General features: G+C 41.6%; 2 protein-coding genes across 2 annotated transcripts in view; both read right to left on the bottom strand.

Moving 5' to 3' along the window:
- MEA1 (male-enhanced antigen 1) overlaps positions 1 to 18,483 on the bottom strand; it is a 323,822-nt gene that overhangs the window by 289,206 nt on the left and 16,133 nt on the right. The window lies entirely within an intron of this gene.
- CRIP3 (cysteine rich protein 3) lies at positions 1,739 to 4,452 on the bottom strand. Its single transcript, XM_069065764.1, has 4 exons — positions 4,409 to 4,452; positions 3,480 to 3,574; positions 2,260 to 2,317; positions 1,739 to 2,022 (listed from the first exon to the last, which is right to left on the bottom strand). Exons 1-4 carry the CDS (start codon positions 4,449 to 4,451, stop codon positions 1,760 to 1,762), a joined length of 459 nt encoding a protein of 152 aa, XP_068921865.1. The 5' UTR covers position 4,452; the 3' UTR covers positions 1,739 to 1,759.

Raw genomic sequence — 18,483 nt, 5'->3', positions numbered from 1 at the left:
CTTTTTACACATGAGAAAACTGAAGACCTGAAAAGGGAAATGATGTGTCCAAGGTCACACAGATACTAAGGAACAGATCTATAATACAAAGTGAAGTTTCCAATTCTCTCTGCTGGGCACTAATTTGTCTCTTCCCACTGCCTCGTACAGTGTGCCACACACAGTAGATTATTTATAAACATTATATTATGTCTTAATATAATTATATAGAATATAATAATAAATATATAAGATATACATATATGAAACAAAATAAACTTACAAAATATAATAAACATAAAACAAATATACTATGTATATATTATATATAAACATAAATAACTACAAAATAAATTTTATAAACAGAAAATAAATATATGTTCTATAAATATATAAGTGAAATAATATATTATTATAATAAATATATTAATAAACAGATATTACACAGGTAAAGATAAACAAGACCTAAACAGGCAAAAATGGGAAGTCTTCCAAGTGTGTCTCTGAAGGCACTATTCTCCACTTTCTGGAATGTATTCTGCCCACAACTGGAGCCCCATCCCTCAACTATAACATAGAGTATATGAAGGGGATGAGGCAGGAAGGGTAGGTTGTGACTCTGTGGGGGTGGCACTTAAATCCCAGGCTGAAGAATTTTGTTTTCTCTTAAGACAGGAGAAAACATATGAACAATAGGAAGCCACTGAAAGTTTCTGGGCAGGAAACAGAGCCTGCAGCATTGTTTCTTTGGTAGATAATTTTGGTAGTTTAGTGATAGATGGATGAATGGATAGATGGATGGATGGATGGATGGATGGATGGTCAAAGAGAGACTACAGGCAGGGTGGGTCTAATTAGGAAGCTTTTGTAATAATAGTGAAGTAAGGAATGAGAGGTGAGGAGCTTGAACCAGAGGAGAGGCCATAGGAGTGGAGAGAAGGGGAAGAATTTGATGGATGCTTTGGAAATAGAATCAATAAGATTTGGTGACTAATGGCATATAGGCCAAGTAAAGGAGAGGGAAAAATCAAAGCACTCCAAGATTATGAACCTGGGTGAGTAGAAGGAAGGCATTCTCAATAGAAGCAGGGGAGCCGAGGGGGAAAGGATGGAGGAGAGGGGAGTTTAGGTCAAAACATACTAGTTTCCATTTGGGGACATGCAGACTTTGAGATGCCAATGGGACATCAAAGAGGAGTTATCCAGCAGCCAGTTGGAAATGTAGGATGAATTTCAGGGGAGACATCAGTTAGGTGCACAGATCTGGGAATCATCTTTGCCATGACAGCAGAGAGATCACCCTGCCCACCTTACAGAACTGGTGTAAGAATCCAATGAGAAAGAGATTGGAAATGAATTTGTGATCTCCTTGGTAAAGGGAACTTCAGAGTAAGCAAATTGTCTCTGTTAATTTAAGTTAGCACCTTTCAGCCCAACCCCCTGATAGCCTTAGCTCCAATCAGATTAAAATGTAATTGAGAAATGTTTAACAAAATAAACAAAAATATAATACAGCATACACCATGTCAACCTGAGGTTTCCTAAATCAATATGTGGGCCACAGAGATCTGTTTTCTATTTGAATTTGGCAGGGCTGCTCTTAAGAGGGGTGCCCAGACATAGATTTGCCCAAGACCACACAGCCAGCACATCAGAGTGGGACTCTAACCATGTCTTGAAAAGTGTTTTGGAAAATATAACAGGATGTGGTACAAATATTGCTATTATTTCTGGCCCCAGAGATGAGGGGTGGTAATGAGGGTATTGGAGTAGAAAACCTTCATCTGTCCTTTCCCAGTAATTCTGAGTTCCCTGCTACCCCAGAAGGGGCAAGAACTTGAGTTATGGGTAATGTTTTTCTGATGCTATATACTCCACTTACTCCAAAAGGGCACTTACTCCTCCTTGCCCTCTTGGCCTGAGGGAGGCCTGTCCTGCTCCTAGGTGGACTGAAGCTGCCAGCAGTTAAGGGCATGGCGGTGATGGGGGTTGGAGGACGGGGAGGATCTTCCATGTAGGAGCCCACCCCACCAATTTTGATCCCTAAAACCCAGAACAGAGAGGAAAAAAAGAGTAGAGGTGAGAATGGGGGTGTCCAAGTATGCCCAGAAGATGCCCCTTGCCCAGCCCCAACATCCTTTCTGGGAACTGCTCCCTGCCCCTTCCCAAACCCAAAGCTCCAGTTCTTAGGACCATTTCATCATATCCCTCTTTTTCAGTTTCAGGATGAGACACTGCTCTCCATCCCTCCCTCCATCCCTTGTAGGGACAGGCACTTACCTTGGGGTCCAAAGAGAACAGCATAACATGGTTTGTGACAATATGGCTTTCCATTATGCTGAATTCAGAGAGAAAGCAGGAGTTGGGAAAAGTGGTGAAGTCACTGCAGAGATCCTATGGAGAATTCCCAGGGGATTCTTACCCCCACCCTCACTCCATGCCCCTTGTTTTCCAGCTGAGGGGAAGACACAATCTACTTCAGTTCAGGGTCCTAAAGTTCCAATCCTCTATGGACCCCATAATCGAAAAGCTGTCTAGAGAATCAGGGAGCACCTGTTCTCCCATAATACCCAAAGTGTATTATAACTTATAATTGGAAGATGCTGATCCCCCTATCCCTTCCAATCTGACCTGTATCCTGCAATCAGTGGAGAAGGAAAGGGAATCTATCTGCTTCCAAATATGACTGGCCTGGACAGGCACCACTTTGGGGTTCACCTAGGGTCAGCCAGGCACTGGGCTGACTCATGACCAGCTGCAGAAGGGGAACTTCAATGACCAGAAGACAATTTTCCATTTTAACCTCCCCTCCCCACCAGCCCTCCTTCTAATGCAACTCCTGGACCAGGATTTAAAATTAAATAGGGATGAAGCAAAGTTTCCCTGATGTCAAAGTTGGTGCTAGGCAGTGAGAGGGTGTAGAATGGGAAATGGTGGCTGACTGAAAGGTCCTTGGGGACTGGAGAAGCTAGAATTGGTTTGGAGGTATGTGGGAAATGTCATGACAACACCACCACCACCAACAACAACAATAAACCTATAGTGTTTACTATGTGCCAGATACTGTGCTAAGAGCTTTACAATTATTCTCTCACTGATCCTCCCAACAGCCCTGTGAAGTAGGTGCTTTTATTGTCCTCATTTTACAGATGAGGAAACAGAGGCAAAGAGTGGTCATGTGACTTGTCCAGGGGCACGCAATTAGTAAGTTTCTGAGGTCAGATTTGAAATCAGGTTTTCCTGACTCTAGGCCCAGTGCTCTATTCACCGTGTGCTTTAGGGAGAGATTGATTTAGGGATGGGGGAGAGAGCTAAGAAAGGGCAGTCAGATAAGAGATATGATCCAGGCACAGAAAGGACAGCCAGGCAGGGCATTCAGGGCTGATAATCTGGACAGCCCTCATGCTTATCTCTCTACCCATTTGGGTCATACCAGCTTCTCTCTCCTCCCCTTCCTTTCCCTCCCAACTCTTCTCCTACCCTCCCAATAGGGGCCTCACCTCAGCATGTCCACCCGCAGCAAGGACATTGTGGCAGCGCTCACATTTCAGGCAGAATCGATGCCAATTCTGACCCAGGGAGCTCACCTTTTCAGCTGTGTGAAGGAACAGAGTGGACAACCGAGTGTCAGGATCTCTGTTTGCAGCTCAGTCCCTCAGGGACTTTAGTAATGGGATGAAAGGGGATAGATGGGTGTTGCAGAAGAGAACGCTCTCTTTGGCTTTCTCTTCTTCAACCCTTGAGGAGTGTTGGGGGACTTGGTAGAGACCACTCCTCATTCCCCCACTCTACCTAAACCTTTTCCCTTACAATGGGCATCTTTGCCAGCTTTTGATACTGAGTCTTAAAGCCAATTCACCCAAGAAGAAGCAGAGAGGACCTCCAAACATGCCAGCCCCATCCCTGGGACTCTACTCCAGGACATGGGAGATAGAGATAAGAGATAGATTCCCCTACTTCCAGTCCCTACCTAGTCATCCAGGGATATCATACAGTACTAATTGCAAAGGAGAGGAAATCCTGGGGTCTCATATGCTTTCCCACCCCCTTTCCTGTCCTCAGGTCCTGAGGTCTCCCAGGATCTGTCATATCCTAAATTACTACAGTCCCTCCCTGAATAACTCCTCCCAGTGTCCTCACCAAATTTTCTTCCCACAGTCTCTCCTGTATTTAACTCATGGTCTCCCCATACCTTTCTCCCAGAATATCCCCAAAACTTTGTTACCAGAGTTTTCTCTAACTTCTTTGTACCCTGGGGTTTCCTCCACAAACTGTCTCCCAAGGTATCACCCAAATTCTTTCCATTCCAGGATCTTCCCCAAACTCACTCCCAGAGTCTCCCTCAAATTTTCTCAACTTCTTCAAACTTTGTTCCCAGCGTCTCCCCCAAATCCATCCCTGGGTCTCCCCCAGATTCCCCTAGCCTCACCAAAGAACACAGGCTGCTGGCAGCGCGGGCACGTCCAGCTCATGGCTCCCTCCGACTCCAGAGCAGCTCTGGGACCTGTGGCTCCAGGCTCCGGTGTCTTAAGCCCACTTGGCCTCCCTTCCTTCCCCGCCCACTGTCGTACTCCCAAGCCTCATTGGGCATTGGTTCCTTTATCTCAGTTACTATTGGCTGTTAGGAGTTTCAGCCTCCTCTACCTGGGAACTCTGGGTTTCTTCACTGGCACTGCCGAAAAGTGAAATTTCTTGAGGTGTGAGGGATAGAGAGGAGGCGGGTGGCTGGAGGTGGAGGGAAGTCAAGTGGGGACTGAGATGGGCTGTGAGGGTTCTGTAAACACTTCCCTTAAAGTGTCTCTGTTTGCAGCTCAGTCCCTCAGGGACTTTAGTAATGGGATGAAAGGGGATAGATGGGTGTTGCAGAAGAGAATGCTCTCTGGCTTTCTCTTCCTCAACCCTTGAGGTCCCTAGGGCAGGGACACTAGTGTAGTGCTCTCCTCCAGGTAGGCTGAAGGGTGGGGCATCAGTGTGGATGGTGTGGACCCTGCACTCGGGAGGAAGGTAGGCTACCAGGATGAGAAACTGGAGCATCTACCTGGAATTTTGAAGCGTGAAATGTGACCTTCGTAGCTGTATGATCCTGGGCAAGCCACTTAACATTTGTTTGCCTCCGTTTCACCATCTTTAAAGTGGGGATACTAATCTATCTCCCGGGGTTTTTGTGAGGATCAAATGCGATAATAATTGTAAAATGCCTGACACATAGTAAATACTATTTAAATGTTATTATTATTATTATAGAAAACTGACTCCTGAGTCAGAAAGAAGTGTTTTCAAGTCCCTGACTCTGATACATATTTGCTGTAAGACCCTGGGCAAGTCTCTTAACATCTAAGGCTATCAGTTGTACGTCTTAGGCAGAGGGAATTTCCTTACTGAGAGTTCCTAACGCTACTTCAGACAATTCCCCAATTTTTGTTCTCAGGAGGCTTTCACGGACATAAAAATTATTGAAGAACTCAAAGAACTTTCTTCATTTGGATTATGTCTATCAATATTTACTCTATTAGAAATTAAAACTGACATTTTATTTATCAATTCATTTAAAAATAACAATGAACCCATTACATGTTTAACATAAGTAACATTTTAAGGAAAAATATACTTTACAAAACAAAAAAAAATCCTAATATTGGCCTTGTTTTACATATTTTTGAAATCTCTTTAATGTTTGGTTTAATAGAAGACAGCTGGATTCTCATATCTACTTCTGAATTCAATCTGTTGTTATAGATGAAGTATATGAAAAAAAAAATCTAGCCACACACAAATATGTAGTTCGAAAAGGAAGGGTTGTTTTAATAGGAAAATAATGCCAGTATTATTCTGAAAATATTTTTTACCTTATGGACCCTCTTAAAGTCTTTGGAACTCCCAGGACTTCACAGTCTATACTTTGAGAATTACTATATTAGTTTATAGGGTCTGAACAAAATCTCTGTGAGGAGAGGGAATGTGTTGTCTTTGCAGCCCTAGTACAATGTCTTGTGCATAGTAGGTACTTCATGTCTGTCAAGCTATTGATAGTTTTCTTAATATTCATAATGCTTAATATGGACCTGGAATTTACTAAGAAGACAACCATCTTTTCAACATCAGTTTTTTTTTTTTCCTGGTAATGCCATTTGGCTGTGAATCATGGAACACCCACAATCTCTGAAAAATCAAAATTGTGGGTGCCTCCAAAGGGCGATGGAAATACTTAGGGTGGGTGTAAGAAGGCTGTGGCATATTACTAATGATGATTTGCATGTAAGAAGTGCCATGAAAGACATTCATCAAGGACATTTAGGATTGGAAAATGAGGTTGGCTAGTGCATAGGGAGACCCAGGAATAGCAGACAGCCTGAGTACTGTACTTATATTCACAGACCATTAAAAGGCCTTCGGTAAATCGTGTCGACCCTTAAGGAGCATTTATGGAAGGACCTGGACAAGAATCACATGGGATGTAAAGGCATGGAGGCACTGCAGTCTCTCTGCATTGATGGTGGGAGTACCCTCTCTTCTAAGATCCTGGATCCACCCAGTTTTCAAAGTATAATAACCCTAAATGTCTCTTTGTTTAGGAATAAACTGTGTTTATTCAAAAAGCCCATACTAGAGCTCTCCTCTACTGCCCCATCTTGGCCAGGAGATGTCCTGGAGTTCCTGAAGTCACTGTGAGCAGAGCACAAACCTTTGTTAGATCGCACAAGTCTGGAAAGGCATTGTTCTCCAGTCACAACTAGGGGCTTTGGTGCTAAAATCAGAGGGCTGAGAACAGTTGTACTTCTGCAGCACCAAAGCAATTAAGCTTAGCATCTACATGATGTTGTCATTGTTGTTCAGTGATTTCTCAGTCACATCTGACTCTTCATGACCCCATTTGGGGTTCTTTTGGCAAAGATACTGAGGTGGTTTGCTATTTCTTTCTCTAGTTCATTTTACAGATGAGGAAACAGAGGCAAACAGGGTTAAATTACTTGCTCAGGATCACACAGCTAGTAAGTGTCTGGGACTGGATCTGAACTCAGATCTTCCTGACTGAAGTTCTATCCACTGTGCTACCTAGCTGCCCTAGAACCTATATAATAGCAAAGTTAATTAATAAAAATAAGAAAATGCCAGATGATGCGCTTCCTTTCCTGATGCCACCTCAAACCAGGGGAGCTCCTCCAAAGCCTTGTCCTGTCTCCCCACCTGGACCTGAGCTTTTGAGCAGCCTACCAACAGCAGCTTCACAACATCCTAGCATCTGTTTCCCCCTCATACAGAGACATGGCTATGTTCCCCACCCTCCTGCCAAGAGGACAAGAATTCTACAAGAAAACAAAACAAAACAAAAAAAAACCCAAATAGTAAAATATAAAAATAGATGATTGTTTTATAGACCAGGGAAAGAAAAGAATGTTAAGTGCTTAAAATTATTTTCTTCCTCCTTCTAAATTGATCATTAAAGATCTGCTGGTCTCATGGACAGACTGTGTGTCTGTCAGTTGAGGATCAGTCTGTTAAATTCAGGGAGGGGGTCACCTAATGACTTTTTTCTTCCACAGTAAGTCATTTGACTCAGGCATGGAGGAGTGGTGATGGGCATACATAGAGGGAGGAGCATCCCACTTCTGATGTTTAATTGCCTTTGTGAATGTGAGTAAATCACTCTGTATCCCTGGTTTCAGCCCATTTCTCACTATTGTTGTTGGTCTTTCAGTCTCAAAGGGGACTAATGACATCACGAGCGTGATGTCTTAATTTTCAAATGAATAAGATTTAAGTGAGATAGAGCTACACAAAGTCATCTGCCTCACTCCTTCCTCCAGCATCATTGAAGTTCAGTGGCAAGACAAAGGTCACTTGACTGGTAATGGTCCAGGATGCAGTGATAGATACACCTTGACCTTTCTAAATTAAGGTCTTCCCCGGGTCTCCGTTTGTCTGAGTTGACACCCATACAATGACTAAGGATTATGTAAGAATTGAGACAAAAGGAGACCTAGTTTACTATCACAGAAATATCAGTCTGGGAGGGGAAGGCCCTCAGAATTCCTGAACAGAACAGAAAACAATTGTTTGACTAGATGGGAAGAGAAGAGGGAGGGAACGAGCATTTATTAAGTGCCTACTATGTGGCAAGTGCTGTGCTAAGCACTTTACAATTATTATCTCATTTGATCCTCATAACAACCCTGGATGGTAGGTGCTATTATTATCCCCATTTTACAGATGAGGAAACTGAGGCAAACAGATATTGAGGATCACACAGTTACAAAATGTCTGAGGCTGGATTTAAACTCAGGTCTTTCTGATTCCAGGTCCAACACTCTGTCCACTGCACCACCTAGCTGCCCCCTTTGAATTGTAGCCTATTCTTTTGAATAATCTTAGGAGTGACAAATCTTTGTCCTTTCTGGGTCGATACCTACAGATCTATGATTCTGTCATTGATAATATTACAGAAATATTCAACAGCAATTATTTGCTTGGTGCATAAGTTTGCTCACAGAATGATAACATTTGTCATATTAAATTTAAAAGTGCAGTCAACATCCCAAGAATAATTACACATTTCCAATGGAGCTTACTTTCCCCCCCTCCAATATGTTATTTGATTTTTCCATGTAATAAATTTTCCACTACTTTTATTTACTTTTTTTTTTTAGGAGGGGGGAGGCAAGGCAATTCGGTTTAAGTAACTTGCCCAAGAAGTGCCAGGTGTCTGAGGCTGAATTTGAACTCAGTTTCTTCTGACTTCAGGGCCAGTACTCTCTTCACTGTGCTACCTAGCGTCCCCTACAGGTAATAAATTTTCAACATTTATTTTTTAGTTTTGAGTTCCAAATTCTCTCTCCCTCCCTCCCCACCCTCCTCATTGAGAAGGTAAGTAATTTGCTATAGATTATACATGTGTAGATATGCAAAAATATTTCCATACTAGTCATGTTGTGAAAGAAAACAGACCAAAAAACTCCAAGAAAAATAAAGTTTTAAAAAAGTATTCTTTGATCTGCATTTAGACTCCTTCACTTCTTTTTCTGGAGGTGGATAGTATTTTTTATCATGAGTCCTCTAGAATTGTCTTAGACCATTGTATTGCTGAGAATAGTTGTCATTCACAGTTGATTATAGTACAACATTGCTATTAGTGTATACAGTGTTCTCCTGGTTCTGCTCATTTCACTTTACATCTGGTCATGTAAAGCTTCCCCGGTTTTTCTGAAAGCATCTTGTTCATCATTTCTTACAGAACAATAGTATTCCATCATGATCACATACCACAACTTGTTCAGTCATTTCCCAATTGATGGACATCCCCTTAATTTCCAATCCTTTGCCATTGCCACCACAAAAAGAGCGGCTATAAATATTTTTGAACATATGAGTCCTTTTAAATATATATGTATATTATATATAATATATGTATATTATACATATGTGTGTATATGTATGTATATGTGTGTGTGTATATCTTTGCAATACAGACCTAGTAATGCTATTGCTGGGTCAAAAGGAATGCATAGTTTTGTAGCCTTTGGGGAATATTTCCAAATTGCTAATGGAGTTTACTGTTAAAATATCTTTACATTTTGTTACAAATAGCACTATAAAGGAAGGTGATAAGTTTTAACTGTGCAAATTATTCTATTGTTACTTCATTTGAAATAACTCAGTGTCTTCTCCCCCTGTAAATCACACTCATAGAGTGGTTCTACTGCCAGATAGGTATCCCTGTGTTATTCTGTGGATCCATTTCCCAAAATTACAGCTCACAGACCTCCACTGATATATTTGCTTTTCAATAGTCAGCCAGAGGACACAATTAATTCAAAGAAAAGGCATTTACTGTATTAACATAGGAAGGAGATTTACAATAGAATGTTCCCTCCATAAACCTAATATACACAGCCCTACAAATATACGCACCATCACTGAGGAGAGTGAGCAAGTACAGAGATCACCCATAAAGGGCTTGCATATGAAGAACACGTGTGGATAAGAAACTCACTCCAACACTACGAGGTTCCTAATATCAAGTCAATCATATTGGAGAGGGGAAAGACTAAAAGCAGGGAGACGAGTTAAGGAGCATTTTGTAGATAAGCATAGAGCATTGCCTCTGGAAGCAACTTCAGTGATGCCTAGGATATCTTTGGATCTCCTCATTTGGAACTGCTTTCAGAGATCATTTAGGAGTCAGCTAAGAAAACAAAACTGAGTTCTTCATAGGCTTATTTTTGTCCAAATATGGCATTACTCACCAGGTCTGACTCCAAATGAATTTCAGTTGTTTCCAAAAATCAAATCCATTTATAAAGGACAAAAATTTGTCACTATAAACATTCTTCAAAAGAATAGGCGAGTAAAGAGCTGGCTCCGGAGTCAGGAGGACCCGAGTTCGGGTGTGGCCTCAGACACTTAACACCCACACAAAAAAACTAGCCTTGTAACCTTGGACAAGTTACTTAAAACCCCAATTGCCCTCCAAAAGGCCAAAAAGAAAAAAAGAATAGGCTACAATCCCATTATTGGCATAAATCTCAAACAATTGAAAGATTAAAAAAAAGAAAGGTCCAATATATATTCCAGCATTCAGAGCAGCATTTGTGTGTGTGTGTGTGTGTGTGTGTGTAGTAGGAGATGATTTCAGTCAGTCAGTGCTCCATGACAGTGGCTAGACAAACTACAAATGTGAATGGAATGCAATGTAATGTGCAGTAAGGAATTACAAATATGAAGAATTCAGAAAAATGTGTATGACTTGTATGAACTGATACAGTGAGAAGAACTAGAACAATGATCAAAATAATGTAAACAAAATGAACACTAAATGGAAGTTGAACTCTAAATAGATAACCAATTTTTGCCCTAGAGAACGGATAAAGTAACATACTTTCTTCTTCTCGACAGAAAAGGACATAATATCAGATAGCCAGGTCTTGTCAAATCAATTGTATTTATTATGTACCTATTATCATATTCCAGGCATTGTGCTAAGTTTCAGGGATACAAAAAAAAAAAAGGCAAAAGACAGTTCTTGTCCTCAGGAGCTTACAGTCTAATGGAGGGGACAATAAGCAAATCAGCTAAATTACAAGATAAATTGGAGATGCTTTTAGAGGGAAGGAACTAAAAACCAAGAAAGGCTTCTTGCAGAAAATGAGACTTTAATTGAGACTTGAAGGAAGTCAGGGAAGCCAGGAGGCAGAGATGAGAAAGGAGTCTGAGGCAAGGCAAAGTCAGTGAAAATGCCCAGAGTCAAGAGATGCAGTGTTTTGTGTGAGAAATAGCAAGGATGCCACTATCACTTGATCACTGAGCATGGAGAGGGGAGAGATTGTACCAGTTGTTTTTGCTTAGTTGTTTTTCTTAATTATACAAGTGAGGACCTAATTCTTAGGAAAGCAATTTGGAATATCATTGACAAGGATGAATTGGTTGACTCTAACCACTTCAGAACTAGGTCTATGATCCTTGCCTGTTAACACTTAGTAAATGGACATATCATTGAAGGAGGAACCACACTTGGTGCTAGCCTTTAAAATGATTGTTTAATCACACCCTTTCTTTTTGTCTCTTTTCCTTTTCTGGGTACAGGTCAGATATCTACTTGAGAATGGACTTTGGTTCCTGGAGGGCACCTGCACATTGGTATACCTTCACAGTAACACCTCTTCCCCCACCACCCCTACCCCCACCTCAGCCCTAGAGATAGTTGATAGCTGGGGAGTAGTATATTTTTTCCCTGGACCTAGCCTTGGAGAAGCTGTGAATGAGGCACACATGCTCTCAAGTGTGGTGCAGGTGTGGAGTGAGGAACTATTGTGGTCTCAAGAGTGAGAATTCCTGAATTCTAGCTTCTTGCAAGAGTATCAAATAGCTGAACCTCAAGCCACCAGGGTTAAGGAGGAAAGAGTTCCTGGTCACCATGATCCTAGAACTCAACAGGAGAGAGGAAGGGAATTCCTGCAGTGTCAGGCTCTTGCACCAACCACCAGTTCTATTTAGAGCCTGGCCCTCACTGCCATCACTAAGGGAGCAATTATCAAAGATGTCCACCTTCCTCACTGCTTCCCAACTGCTACCTGCTGGCAGGTGAGCCAAAAAACCCCAGGAGTAGCAGTTCCCGCTAGACCCCAAGTCCAGTTGCCACAGCAACCACCACCACCATCATCCTGGGAATCAGCCCCTGTGGAGATGTGGACTGGCCATTGCCTCTGGAGGTGTTGTAGAAAAAGCAACCTAAGATTCAGAAAAGAAACTTCTCACCACCAAAGTCCTTGAACCATCATCAAATGGTTCAATATCAGAAACTGATTTTATCAGTGGAAATGACATTAAAGATACATGATGATTTGTTTTGCTGCTTACACCCTACAGATCACAGGACTTTTCCATATGACTTGCAGTGGAAACTTTCTGTGTAGGCTGTATCCCCTGTTAGAATATGAACTCCTTGAGAACAGACACACACTTCTGTCTTTTTATTTGTATCCATATGCACTTAAATGCTTTTTCATTCATTCTTTTGAAAGAGAAGAGGCTAAAGCACAGACTGATACTCCAAAACTAAAGGAGTAATGGGAGTATCTGAGCCATGATATGGGGAAGCAAAAGCCCTGGAATTTGATTACCATGCATTTTTAGTTAGTGTTTTTTTTTAATTATAAAACTACTTTTAATGCTCTGGGGTAAGCCCTATTGGAATAAAAGTCCCCTTTCCCCCAAGAATGGCTTGGAAGCTGCCTGGGTAGGATGTACAGAGAATACTCACTGTAAACACAGGGTAGAGGGGATGTCATCAGCTCCTCTATAGCCTGAAGTGTGAAAGGACTGGTTCCAGGCACACCATCAATAAGCAAGAGAGGACAAAAGTCATAGAGTTACTTGGTTTCTTTTTCTTATTGACTTTTTTCTGCTTCTGTTGCACAATCTCTGAGTTCTACTTTGAGCAGCAGCAGAGAGCCCCATCATCCTGGCATTTTCCCTTACCCCACTTGCTTTACTTTTCATGTTCTTCTAGCAGGCAAGCTCACAATGATTGGGGGTGGGGTGGCCATGTCTCCTGTGGCAGCTCCAACCTGACTCAGTGGCTTCTGCTCTTTTTCCTCCAATGTCACCATGTGTTCTTTTGACAGGACAGGTCTGATGGGAAAGGGAGCTGCTATTCTGGCAATCCCAAACTTGTCTCTTTTCCTGGGGAATCCAAGTCCTCTGGGTGATACCATAGGACTGAAGGCCTCTATGGATGCCTGGGGAAATGGAACTCATTGGAAGGCTGTAGGTAGAGAGTTAGGGACTAATCTAGCATCTCTAAATTCCTTATCTTTCCAGAAGGACTTCAAGGTCTTAGGATAGCACATAAGGGAGGATGCTTGTACCAGTCTCTGGGATGAAAATGGGACCCATTTGAATATTAGAGAATTGCCTTACTAATAACTCCAAGTCATTTTCCTTGGGAGAGGAGGCCAGTGGGCAAAGGGTAGTACCATAGGGCAGTACAATGAATCCAGACAACTGCAAGACCCTGGAGAAAAGTAGAACTCAATAGAAAGGTAGAACCATATTGATTATAAGCTGCTGCGAGTTCTTTATGTGTTTTCTACATTTTTTTGTGGGGTGGATTAAAGGCTGTGTGCTACACTGGATATATACATCGTTACCTTGAATATTAAATGGAAGCTAAGAACTCCTTTATATATCTACATATGAAGAGATGTATACATGAACTATTTTTGAGATTTCCTAGATGTAACTCTTGATGAGGGCAATATGATACAAAGAAAGTGATTTCGCCTCTGAAATTAAATCTGATTAGTGTGAAATCTTGAGTTTGGAGCATCCTCTGTGAATACATGGTTCTTCTATTGCTGGTGTTTGGTTGGTGATACTGTCATTGTGTAACTAAGCAGGCAATATAGTGTGATCAAATAGACGTGGAGCTGTCAAGCCTAGGTTTGAATCTTGCATCTGACTCTTGTTTGTGTGACCCTGGGCTATTTACTTTGCTATCCTGTGCTTTGGCTTCCTCATTCTTAATGGAATACAAGAGGTTCTAAAACATCCAGACTGTGGGTTGGCAGCCCCTGGATTAGCTGCTGCTGCTGTGGGCCCTGTACTTTCTGTTACCCACCTCCTACAGATCCCTGGTCCTGCCGTGAGAGGTCTGGGAATCGCCCCTGCGGTGGGTGAATCAGCTCACCTGGGCTTGGTCTGGCTCCACTCTTGTCCCGTCTCAGGTCTGTGCTGGTGCAGCCCCTGTGCTCCATGCTTCCCTTGCCCTGTCCCACAGGCACACCTTCCTCAACTGAAAATCTGCTGCTCCATCTCTCAATGGATTCTGCCACTCTAAAATCCATTCAGATTCACTTTTTAGAGGTTACTGAAGGAATTCATGGAGGAGTTTAGGGTGAGTTCCTGCTTTCACTCCACCATCTTGGCTCCCAAGAGGTTCTTTTAAAGAAAACTGTCAAGTGTAATTTAAATATAACTATAAATGTATTGTTCTAAGAATATTTCCATCCAAGATGCCTGCTTTGCTGGGCCAAGAAATACTTTTTTTAGCACACCTTTTCTTCGTGACCTCATGTTAGCAGCCCTTATCTCTCCTGCCCTGCCCAGAGCCCAGATGTCTAGCTCCATCATCAAAAAGTAAAGAAATTTGTGTGCTAAGGAAGCTCAGACCTTGACACCAATTCTTAATTCTATGTCACACCAATCTACCAATCCTATTGTATTGACTCAGTTCAGTCATTCAGGCTTATCACCTCAGATATAAGTTCCATACTCAGTGGTGCTCCACACCTCCTCTTAGAATATCATCCCGGGCGGCCAGGTGGTGCAGTGAGTAGAGCACTGGCCCTGAAGGCAGAAGGACCTGAGTTCAGATCGGGCCTCAGACACTTAACACACACACACACACACACACACACACACACACACACACACAAATAAACTAGCCGTGTGACCTTGGACAAGTTACTTAACCCCAATTGCCCTGCAAAAAAAAAATAAAAAAATTTTAAAAAAGAATATTATCCCAACTTTAAATGGTTTTATTCCTCCCCAGGTCAACTCCAACCAATTTCATTTATCACCTAGCTCATGCTACTTCAAAATTTCCAATTTGTTCTCAAAAAGCTTTCCTGAACACTCAAACTAATAAAAATTCCTTCTACTTCTTCATTTTATGTAAACCTGGCTTACCCCTGAATCTAATATAGATGTGTATGTGCATGTGTGTATGTGTGTATATATACATATGTGTATATATACATACATATATATAAATATAGATAGGTGGATAGATATAGAGAGAAATGGGTGGCCAGACCTCCTTGTTTTCCACAGTCTCTGCCAGATTCTACTACCATCCTTCAATGACCTCTCTTCTTTTAAGGTTCAAACCAAGCATCTATATCACCCTCTCATAACTTGTTGTCATCTCCTGGCCTCCTGGCAATTTCTCCAAGTTTCACAATGACTTCGGTACCTAGCTCATGGTCCTCTTCTCTACTTCATCCCTTGCTATAATTCTTGGGGCCTTCAGTATTCATGTGGTTAAGCATTCTAGCAACTTGACCACATAATTCCTTAAGGAAGCAATTTATTAAGAATCTACTATTTGCCAGGTGCCTTAATACAGATTATTTCATTTGATCCTCACAACAACCCTAGGAGGTAGGTGTTATTACTATCCCCATTTTACAGCTCAGGAAATTGAGGCAGTGGTTGAGTGTGGACAAGTGTCCAAGGCCTCCACACAGCTAGTGTCTGAGGCCAGATTTGAATTCAAGTCTTCCAGACTCCAAGCCCAGTGCTCTATCCTGCTGCTTGGGAATTGTTTACTTGCAGGAGGAGTTTTAACAGGCTTAGGATAGAAGTTGGAGAAAGGAGAGGTGTCAATAGTGCAGTGATGGAAAGTCAGTGACCATGATGCCTACAGTCCCCTTCTTCAAGGCCATGAGAGGGGACTTCTCCATGGACAAATGGAGAGGTATGTGTTTTATTGCAGGTGCTTACTCTGATAGTTGGAGAGGAAAATAGTCTCTAGGAATGAATGGGTCCTAACCCTATTTAACTTTCCCTTGTGTTTTTCTATTCTGCTAAAGAATACATTTGAGTGAATTCTCATAAATACCTATTGTTGACCATATTTCCCCTTTTTGAAGCATGAAGACATGGGACAGCTCTGGGAACCACACGAGCGAGAGTGAACTTTGTAGGGCAACCCCCAGTCCATTGTTAGAGATCTGTTTTCTAATTGGAGGCATAATCACAAGCCATTTCCTAACTATTCTTTCAAGTGCAGAATTACTATGGATTTGGGCCTTTAAAAAAAAATTGGCCTCCTGGACAGGAGCATAATAGTAAATTGAAGGTTATACATTCACTTGGAAAAATTCCAAAATAAATCTCAGTTATAACCTATGCTTAGGGTGTTGCAAACATGAGTAATAGGAATGCCAAATCATGCCCAGGCACTCAGTGTACTATAGATATTGGCAACTGGACAATCTTTATATCATCCCACAGAAAATGCATAAGATGCTAAAGATTCACAGGAATCTATAAAGCACTCACATAGTACATCAGCTCCTCCCAGAAGGAATTGAACTTGAGGCTGCTGTCATGGCAATGCTCTGCCATGCCAGTGTGTCCTTCTTTCCCACAGAGTCCTATAGTCTTCCCAAGACTTGTAGTGCCACCCTGTGGTTTAAACTTCACCAAAAAATAACCAGCCTTTGGTGCATGCTGAAAAAGCAAACTCTTTTTCATCAGACATGTACTGTTTGAATAACTCACTAGCTTTGCTCTTCAATAGAACACTGCGCAAGAATTATACAGACTCTCTTCTGCTTTTACCAAAAGTAGTGTTGAATCAGGAAATCTCTCTAGAAGGTACCTTAACTCTCAGAACACAGGAACTCTTTTAAAAAATTATTCATAGCTTTTGTTTTTACGTCACCTTAATTTCTTCCCTCCCCACTCCCCTTCCCCAGAGAAACATTCCTTAGAACAAAGAATAAAAAGTAAGGAGAAAAAAAAAAGGTTGGTTAAGCAAAACCAGCACATCAGCAAATTTGGTAATATCTGCCATGTTTCATGCCATAGTTCCCCACCCTTAAAAAGAAGGGAAGGAAATGTAATTTCTCTTCTTTAGGACCAAGGTTAATCATTGTAACTATGCTGTGTTCATTTTCTTTTCTCTAGCTTCCCCCACCCCTTACATCATTGTAGTCATTGTGTACATTGTTTCCTCGTTCTGCTTACTATACTTTGTATCAAGTTATATACATTTTTTCTGTGATCTTCATAGCAAGGTCAGTTTTTTCTCTTTTACTATGAATTTAACAATTATCAATAAACATTTCAAAATACACAGAAGAGGATTATATCAGAAATTTTGGACTGCTGTTATACACAGTTTTTAAAAAGTATATATCATTTAACAAGGTGGTGGTACAATAATATTTCCTTACATGTATGAACCATGATTCGTTTAGTCATTCCTGAACTGATGGGTATCTACTTTGTTTTCAGTTCTTTGCTACTACTGTGTTTCCCCGATAATAAGACACTGTCTTATTATTTTTTTTGGACAGAAAAACACCAGAGGGCTTATTTTCAGGGGAGGGCTTATTTTAATTAACATTGACAGCAATTTTAATAAACAGGTGAATGTGAACAAAAAAATGTACCTTTATTCAATAAGCAAATCACTGGGGAAGAACAGGATGACGCGCTCACTGCTGCAGCTCTGATTGGATGCAGCTCAGAGCGCAGCATGCGTTTCACGGGCGGGGGGGGGAAGACGGTGCATACAGAGGGTACCGTAATGTAGCGTGTAGCACAGGGGATCACCTTCACTACAGTAGCAATCTCAATAGGGCTTATTTTCAGGGGAGGGCTTATTTTAGAGGAATCTTACACAGTAAGGGGAGGGCTTATTTTCGGGATAGGTCTTATCAGGGAAACACGGTATGTAAAGTCAGACTACATAATTTTGATGTAAATAAGATATGCCATTCTATCATTCTATTAGGGTCTCCTGCCTGGTGTCCAGCCTCTTGTAGAAAAAGGAGAAATACCATTCTATCATGCACCAGTCTCCCACCTTTTGAGTAAAGGGAAAAAAATGCCATTCCATCATGCCAGGTCTCCATCTCAGTCTCCAGTTTCCCTCTGAAGAGGAGAAATACCATTACATCAAGTACCTATCTTTTGGTTTTGGGGTAAGGGGAGAAAACACCATTCCATTGAACCAGTTCCATCTGGTGTCATACCTCTTGCTAGAAGAGAAGAAAACATCATCCCACTGGGCACCAGACTTCCTTCCAGGGAAGAGGAGAAAGAACATTCCATCAAGAGGCTAGTCTGGTCTTTTGTCTTGGGAGAAGGGAAATTAACACCCTTCCTTCAACTCCAAGCATCTGTCCCTTAGTCTGAATTGTCCAAGAGTGGACTCCCACCTTGAGGCCAGAGTCACATGGACAATGAAAATCACAAAAACTCATTCCTTAA

The sequence above is a fragment of the Petaurus breviceps genome, unplaced genomic scaffold, assembly GCF_028583685.1.
Source record: "Petaurus breviceps papuanus isolate PSGF00001 unplaced genomic scaffold, PetGlider_PUasm1.0 90701, whole genome shotgun sequence".
Taxonomy (NCBI): domain Eukaryota; kingdom Metazoa; phylum Chordata; class Mammalia; order Diprotodontia; family Petauridae; genus Petaurus; species Petaurus breviceps.
Note: the sequence above shows the minus strand (reverse complement) of the source record. Positions and strands in the feature narration are given on the sequence as shown.